This window comes from Littorina saxatilis, linkage group LG8 (assembly GCF_037325665.1).
Source record: "Littorina saxatilis isolate snail1 linkage group LG8, US_GU_Lsax_2.0, whole genome shotgun sequence".
NCBI classification, from domain to species: domain Eukaryota; kingdom Metazoa; phylum Mollusca; class Gastropoda; order Littorinimorpha; family Littorinidae; genus Littorina; species Littorina saxatilis.
This window is the reverse complement of record NC_090252.1, coordinates 9,368,075-9,377,032: the sequence shown is the minus strand read 5'-3', so window position 1 is coordinate 9,377,032 and position 8,958 is coordinate 9,368,075. Positions and strand designations below refer to the sequence as shown.

Sequence of the window (8,958 nt, the reverse complement as noted above, 5' to 3'; positions counted from 1 at the left end):
TACAGCAACAAGAGCCAGACACAGGATGACAACGAGAATGCCGGCTGATGCCGCTAACCCGACGAGAGACCTGTTTTCTTCAGGTGTAGGCATACCTGAAATGAAATATACAAGTACATAGTTCTTAATGGTCAAGCAGTTATCAGTTAATGTAAACTGAAGTTAAAAAATCATTGAAGAACATAAAAGCAGTGAATGTTTCATTTTTTCCCTGATTCAACGTTCTTTTTTTCATTCATAAAAAACAGTTCGTTGTTTGTTAATAATGATAATTACTCTATCAACGAACGACGATACCAAAAGAACAGCTTGTGAGTTTCAATGAAGCTCGATGTTCTCAAGTGTTATTTTGACAACTGTATATATATAAAGAAACCACCGCATCACCAGAAAACTGCGACAGTAAATCACCATTTCATTGGGGAGCCTGGTATGGTTTATGATACCATTCAGTCAACCCCTAAGGTGAGATTCATGCTCAAAGGGTAGGTTAAAAATCGCTTCCTTCCATTGAATTTTGTATGTTATACTCTTTATGAAGCCCTCAGAACTATTCTATGATTTGCGCCGTTTAATTCAAACAAAACCGGCACGGTTGGCCTAGTGGTAAGGCGTACGCCCCCGTGATCGGGAGGTCGTGGGTTCGAACCCCGGCCGGGTCACCTAAGACTTTAAAATTGGCAATCTAGTGGCTGCTCCGCCTGGCGTCTGGCATTATGGGGTTAGTGCTAGGACTGGTTGGTCCAGTGTCAGAATAATGTGACTGGGTGAGACACGAAGCCAGTGCTGCGACTTCTGTCTTGTGTGTGGCGCACGTTATATGTCAAAGCAGCACCGCCCTGATATGGCCCTTCGTGGTCTGCTGGGCGTTAAGCAAACAAATAAACAAACAAAAAATTGAAAAAAAGTATCCTTATCATTTAAGTAAATGTATTTCTTACATCAACACATACCTGCCCAGGCTTATAAGTAGGACCAGACCACCTTTCAGTTTGGACACATACCAGAATGACGACATGACTAGACAGATTCTTGAGTAACGAGGAAATATGTGTGTGTGTGTGTGTGTGTGTGAGTGTGTGTGTGTGTGTGTGTGGTGTGTGTGTGTGTGTGTGTGTGTGTGTGTGGTGTGTGGTGTGTGCGTGTGTGTGTGTGTGTGTGGTGTGTGTGTGTGTATGTGTGTGTGTGTGTGTGTGGTGTGCGTGCGTGTGGTGTGTGTGTGTGTGTGTGTGTGTTGTGTGTGTGTGTGTGTGTGTGTGTCTGTGTGCGTGCGTGCGTGTGTGTGTACGTGTGTGCGTGCGTGCGTGCGAACGTTCGTGCGTGCGTGCGTGCGTGCGTGCGTGTGTGTGTGCATGCGTGCGTGCGTGTGCGTGCGTGCGTGCGTGCGTGTGCGAGCATGCGTATGTGCTAGCGTTGTTTGTGTGTATGTCAGTGTGTCTCGGTCTGTCTGTCTGTCAGTTCGCTGCCTGTCTGTTATCAATACGATGATTGTGTGTGTTAAAAAATGACACTTACGGCCTGGGCGGATCTCAACGGTTTCATTAAACTGGTCCTCATTTTCAAGTTCGCCGACAAATAACCAAGTCTCTCCTTGCACGTTGTCAATAGTTTTTGTCATCAGCACATTCTGGCGGGAAAGCGAGTCGCACGTGCACCCTACTATTAGTGGACAATTGATAACGCCGTGATTAAACAATACGTGACAGGTTGGTATTATCAGATTCTGCTCAGGGTCCGTGAACACTTTGATGTCTGTTAAGTTGCTGCTTCCCCCCGCACAGGTATTGTTGACCCTGAAGGTCAAGGTCGCGAGGTAGCTGCCGTTGTCAAGGGATGTTGTCTTGCTGTTGGTCTGGAAAGATGCACCTTGAGAAAACAAATATGCGTAATGAATTAAAGAGAAACTCTGTCTCTCTCTCTCTGTCTGGTTGTCTGTCGCGCTCTGCCAGTCTGTCTGTCTGTCTGTCTGTCTGTCTGTCTGTCTGTCTGTCTCTCTCTGTCTGTCTCTCTCTCTCTTTTTTTTCTCTCTCTCTCTCTCTTTCTCTCTCTCTCTCTCTCCTTGGCTCTCTCTCTCTCTCTCTCTCTCTCTCTCTCTCTCTCTCTTTCTCCTCGTCTCTCTCTCTCTCTCTCGGCTCTCTCCTCGGCTCTCTCCCTCTCTCTCTCCTCGGCTCTCTCTCTCTCTCTCTCTCTCTCTCTCTCTCTCTCTCTCCTCGGCTCTCTCTCTTACTCTATATTGCTCTCTCTTTTTTCTCAACACCCCCTACATACACACTCACACATACATACACACACACACACACACAGAGTCCACACAGAACCTCCCCATCATTTGATACTCACACATTGACTTGTCCGCCAAGACTCCGGTGCTGATCGAGGCAACGACAAGAGCACACACGATTCTCAACAGAGACATATCCTTTCAGTCTATCGAGATCAATTGCTCTTCAGTCTTCATTCCCATCCGGACATCGCAGTCCAGTACATGTGCGGAGACAAAAGAGTTGTCTGTCACGAAAAGTCAACCATAAGCCGGAAATGATACCTTTAGCAGAATAATGGTGATTGCGCGTGTGAGCGAGAAATAGATGTCTTCAGCGTTGAATTTTACACACGAAGTTGTCTCAAATTCCAGACCGTCGTTGATTTTCATCTGGTCAGTGTACTTTAAAAGCTGGAAATCAGTTCTCAAAATTGAGGGGAAAAAAGTAAAAAAAATAACTGTGGTTCATTCAGGTTGCTCTTTCTTGCGCTTGGAGTCTCTAGACAAGTTAACAAAAAAGTGATTTGAAATGGCGATATCGGCCCCTAAATTAAAAAGCTGAACTGAGTGTCCCTGCCCTACACTACATCAATAGTATTAATGTCAGGCATCAACACCGTCTGTTGGTAAAAATGTTATCAGGCTTTCAGCGGAAGGAAATAAACGTGCTTTTACAAAACCAAGTAAGAGGCCCTATGTCGGTGACAGTAAGATGTCATGGTTCACTGCAACCTGTGTCTTTCAGTTTCACACTCACACAAAATCTCAATGAAGTAGTCACGAGGAGGGGGCTTGGTGGATGGGAAGGGGGCGGGGGCGGGGGGGGGGGGGGGGTGGGGTGTTAGAAGTTCTCGTGATCATTGTCAAAGAACCAAAATCAAGTTTCCCCTTTCCGGTCGTGAATTGTGAGTATGACTTAACAGCGCAGAAAATCAGTATAAGGCCTCATGATATGACTAACTTCCTCAAAACACACAGTTACACCTTTGTATCATTGTCAGTTGTAACATCCTCAGCTGAAGCGCAGCACAAGGATAATCATATGACATTGAGCACAATGCACTTCTGTCCGAAAGTTTTTGGAGGCAATGTAAATATGTAAACTTAGTCTTGACTGTCTCTGGTCTTGATAGGGCCTGCAGGGGGCGGGGATGTAGCTCAGTCGGTAGCGCGCTGGATTTGTATCCAGTTGGCCGCTGTCAGTGTGAGTTCGTCCCCACGTTCGGCGAGAGATTTATTTCTCAGAGTCAACTTTGTGTGCAGACTCTCCTCGGTGTCCGAACACCCCCGTGTGTCCACGCAAGCACAAGACCAAGTGCGCACGAAAAAGATCCTGTAATCCATGTCAGAGTTCGGTGGGTTATAGAAAACACGAAAATACCCAGCATGCTTCCTCCGAAAGCGGCGTATGGCTGCCTAAATGGCGGGGTAAAAACGGTCATACACGTAAAAGCCGTGGGAGTTTCAGCCCATGAACGATCAAACAAACAAACAATAGAATTCTGTACTCATCGATACAAGGACAGTACAATACACTGAATACGAATTTTCGCTTATGAAAGCTTTGTCATAAGTAAGCGAATATTCGTATTGTATTGTGCTGTCATTGTATCGGTGAGTACAGATTTTTTTTGATTTTTTTATTAACTTTGTTTATCTCACCACAGTCACTTTGTTGTTTAAATTTTGTGGGGTTTTTTTTTTTTTTTTTTTTTTTTGTGGTCTGGTTCTTTCTATCTTTCTTTCTTGAATTGTTTGAGGTCTCCCTAAATCTGCGTATGCTGCGTGAATGGCGGGGTAAAAACGGTCATACACGTAAAAACCCACTCATGCAAAAACATGAGTGAACGTGGGAGTTACAGCCCATGTGAACGAAGAAGAAGAAGAAGAAGAAGAAGAAGAAGAAGAAGAAGAAGCATTGTTTGAGGGACTATTAATTATTGGTTTCGAGTTGGTTTGCTTGCTTGCTGGGTTTTATTTATTTATTTTGTTTTCTTATCCGGTTATTTGTTTGTTTATTTGTTTGTTTGTTTGTTTCTTTCTTTCTTTCTTTCTTTCTTTCTTTCTTCACGTTGTTTGTTTGTTTAGCAGAAAACCATACACAGATAGACTGCAAACGTTAAAAGATCAAGAATTTTAAAAAGCGAGTTATTTCCGGAACTTCGCCGGTTGTCCTTCCCAAATGTTCAGACTGAGCAAAACAAACAAACTACGTTGTAACTGAATTTTGAAGCAGCAGGAATTCAGAGGTTAGTATATATATATATAGTCACAGTACTATCTACCATGACTTTGTGTGTGTCTCTTGTGTATATTGTTGAATAGGCTGAAGTTCTTGTGAATGCTCCGTTTTGTCACAAAGTAAACTTTCATTAACTTAACCTTTCTTGATGGGTTTTGGTTTTTTTCGTGTGTTTGTTTGTTTGTTTGTTTAGTTTCGGTTTGTTTTGGGTTTGTTATGATATATAAATTTGTTTGTTTGTTTGTTTGCTTAACGCCCAGTCCACCACGAAGGGTGACATCAGGGCGGTGCCATTTTGACATTTAACGGCGTGCGCCACACACAAGACAGAAGTCGCAGCACAGGCTTCATGTCTCACCCAGTCACATTATTCTGACACCGGACCAACCAGTCCTAGCACTAACCCCATAATGCCAGACGCCAGGCGGAGCAGCCACTAGATTGCCAATTTTAAAGTCTTAGGTATCGGCCGGGGTTCGAACCCACGACCTCCCGCTCACTGGGCGGACGCCTTACCACTAGGCCACCGTGTTGCGGTCATGATATATAAATATATTGATGTTTTATTCAATGTCAGTATATGTGTGTTGTTGTTGTTGTTGTTGTTGTTGTCTTCTTCTTCTTCAGTCTTTGTTCTTTGTCTTGTTAGTTCTTGTTGTTGTTTGTAGTTGTCACCAGTCAAAAGCGACACAAATTACGGAGAAAATACTGAAAACTTGGAGTAGTCTGATTGACACGTGGATTTTATCAGTATTCGTCATCAAATGAATGGAGAAAATTGGGCATTCCTTTCAGTAACCGCACCAAAAACCGAATAAACTCGTGTCTATTCCGATCCGTGTTTTATTTAACCGGAAGTAGCGTACTGCTACAGTTCAAGATGGTTGACGAAGTCACGAAGAAAACTTTAGCTCAGATTCCCTTGCTGAAAACTAAGGCAGGGCCGAGAGATGGCGAGCAGTGGATCCAGCGATTGAAGGAAGAATACCAGTCGCTCATCCAGGTGATCATTTAGACTCATCTTTTCATGTAATAACTTTAATGTTTAGTTCCATATGCACGTTTTGCGGCATAGATTTGGGGCTCATCATCTCATGTGTCAAAACAGAGATACTGTAGAAGAAAGTTGTGAAACTGACTCAGAGTCTGAGCACAGGCGGAAGGCAAGTAGTCTTTCTGTGATAGTAGTAGTCCAGTGGACGATACCTTCCAAGTAGTCTTTCTGTGATATTAGTAGTCCAGTGGACGATACCTTCCCCTTGTGGTCTGAGACAGCTCAGACTAGGTATAACTCCCTCTTTTGGTTGAACATATTGCTTAAAAGTATCTAGCTGTGGTGAAACGGGATCAAGGTAAGTTTCTTCATGTGTTTTCCACAAAATGTTACTACTTCTTCTTCTTCTGCGTTCGTGGGCTGAAACTCCCACGTACACTCGTGTTTTTGCACGAGTGGAATTTAACGTGTATGACTGTTTTTACCCCGCAATTTAGGTAGCCCATAGACCAAATAGCCTGGACCGCCAACTCGTCACGTGACCCTTCGAGGTTACGACGCTCGACTTTCACAGGGGCGCTTAGCGTCCGGTTTGAAAGACAGTGAAAAGAAAGCACGCTCCAGTTATTTGTGACAATGGGAGGTGACAATGAACTGGATTTTCCAAAACTCCAAACTTAAACTTAACAAAACTCATCGAAAAACATGTTCCATGTGCACTTTAGCTGAGTTTATTTTAGCATTTTCAGAACTTACCTCGGCAACTTCGTCCATGTTTACAATCGACACCGGATATGACATCCCCCTGATTTCTGAAAGGCCAAGAAGAGCGGGGTAGTAGTTGCGCTGAGAAGGATAGCACGCTTTTCTGTACCTCTCTTCGTTCCTAAATGCGAGGGGCCGCTACCTCGTAATAGAGAGAAAGAGCGGAAAGAGAGCTAGTTGGCGGTCCAGGATAAATGGTCTATGGGTAGCCATACTCCGCTTTCGGAGGAGTGTTACAATTACGGGACATCTGTTTTCCAGCACATGCATTGGGCCATGTTTATAACAGACGTCTTTTCATCTGCTTCTTTTTCAAAACAACTCTGTCTTAAACCAGAAAAAGTGAGGCAGATCTCCAACACTGTCTCTTTTAACATTGATTGCATACAACCTTTATTATGATTTCTTAAACATAGTGGCTTCTTTGTGGTTGTTTCAGTATGTGAAGAACAACAAAGACGCGGACAATGACTGGTTTAGGCTGGAGTCCAACAAAGAGGGAACACGCTGGTTTGGCAAGTGCTGGTACATCTATGAACTTATCAAATATGAATTTGAAGTGGACTTTGATGTAAGTCATTGTAGATCTTTAATGACTTTATTTCTTTTTGTATTCTGCTCTCTCTCTCTCTCTCTCTCTTCTCTCTCTCTCTCTCTCTCTCTCTCTCTCCCCCCCCCCCCCTTTCTCTCTCCCCCCTCTCTCTCTCTCTTCTCTCTCTCTGTCTTCTCTCTCTCTTTCTCTCTCCCCCTCCCTCTCTCTTTCTCTTCTCTCTCTCTCTCTCTCTCTCTCTCTCTCTCTCTCTCTCTCTCTCTCTCTCTCTCTCTCTCTCTCTCTCTCTCTCTCTCTCTCTCTCTCTCATAGTTAACAGTACATCAAGGATGTGTGGAATGGACTATCCTTTACATATGAGCGCATACAACTCGTTATTTGTCAGCCAGTAGCAAGAATTTTCTTTTCATGCTTATGTTTACATAATAACTTAATAACTATATGGTTTCATGAAACATTCTGTACTTCAGTAACCCCTCCTTTCTCCTCCTCCTCCCCCCCCCCCCCCCCCCATTTATGTGTTTAGTTCTAAGAACCCTTGCAAGGAAAATATGCGAGATGATTAATATTCTGAAAAACTCACCTTATTCACATTTAGCTGGTTATGTATTTAAACAATCCCATTTAGATGTTGGTTTAAAGGGATAATGTTGTCTGCTTTGTTTTTTAAAGCTGACTTGTAATTGTACTGTTTCTTTACAGATGCCCATCACCTATCCCACCACAGCACCAGAGATTGCACTACCAGAATTAGATGGGAAAACAGCAAAGATGTACAGGTCTGGTGAAAACACATACATAGACACTCATGCATAGACACGCATGCATGAATTTGCAAACATGCATACTCACAGGGACATGAGTTGGCGTTGACAGTTGACAAAACTTTCAAATTATCAAAAACTCAGGGGTTTTGGTACTTTATGATAATATATATGTCAAGTGAAAGAACTGAATTTGATTTGACTATAGACGGGCGCTGTGGCGGGGTGGTAAGACGTCGGCCTCTTAATCGGAAGGCCGAGGGTTTGAATCCCGGCCGCGGCCGCCTGGTGGGTTAAGTGTGGAGATTTTTCCGAGCTCCCAGGTCAACCTATGTGCAGACCTGCTAGTGGCTTATCCCCCTTCGTGTGTACACGCAAGCTCAAGACCAAGTGCGCACGGAAAAGATTTTGTAATCCACGTCAGAGTTCAGTTGGTTATAGAAACACGAAAATACCCAGCATGCTTCTTATGAAAGCGGCGTATGGCTGCCTAAATGGCGGGGTAAAAATGGTCATACACCTAAAAAATTCCTCTCGTGCAAAAAACACGAGTGTACGTGGGAGTTTCAGCCCACGAACGCAGAAGAAGAAGATTTGACTATACAATAATGAACCAGATAACAATGAAAATGTACTCGACAAAACACGAACAATAAAAAACGCGAATAGACCGCTTTCAATGTATGTCTTCCTCAGCTAAATATATAATATATACAATACTTTAAGAAGAAGAAAAGAAAGTATTTAAAATTAAAGTATTGTATTTGTAGCTGACGAAGACATATAATATATATGGAAGCCAGTCTATTCGTGTTTTTATTGTTCGTGTTTTAGTGAGTACATTTTCGTTGTTAGGCACACAAAAAAAATAAGTGTGGTTACGGTAACATAGCCCAAAAAAATAGGGTAGGTAGGTAGGCAATCACTTTTTTTTTAAAACTTTTTTTTCTAATGTGTACAAATTAAACCTACTTGACAGGGAAATAAGTGTGCGACTCAGGCGCTTTCGCTTTCATTGCGTTTTCTGCACTCGTTTTCTTGGTGTGTTTTTTTTTTGACAAATGTAATAAAAAGTTATAGGGTAGGTCGGGTTACCGTAACCACACCTATTTTTTTTTTAGGCCTTGTCCTATTCTTATACAATAATGTTTATGACAGAGTAAATGTACTTACAAGTTATGTAGTGAATGTGTGTAAAGTGTTGTAATTGTGTTGATTTATGCACATACAGTGGAACCCCCCCCCCCGTTAAAGACCTCCACAAATGTGAGAAAATCAGGCCTTAAAAAGCAGGGAGTCTTAAAATGGGGGTAAATTTACAGAGGTTATGAACAGAAAGTCTGAGAAAACAAGGTCTGCTAAGGGACAGAGTCTTAAATG

At 42.9% G+C, this 8,958-nt stretch overlaps 1 protein-coding gene across 1 annotated transcript; it reads left to right on the top strand.

Annotated features, from left to right (window-relative positions):
* Positions 1-5,349: 5,349 nt before the first annotated feature.
* On the top strand, positions 5,350-7,655 carry LOC138972727 (ubiquitin-fold modifier-conjugating enzyme 1-like). Its single transcript, XM_070345383.1, has 3 exons — positions 5,350-5,508; positions 6,704-6,835; positions 7,517-7,655. The coding sequence occupies exons 1-3, from the start codon at positions 5,386-5,388 to the stop codon at positions 7,628-7,630; spliced, it is 369 nt and encodes a 122-aa protein (XP_070201484.1). The 5' UTR covers positions 5,350-5,385; the 3' UTR covers positions 7,631-7,655.
* The last annotated feature ends 1,303 nt before the right edge of the window (positions 7,656-8,958 follow it).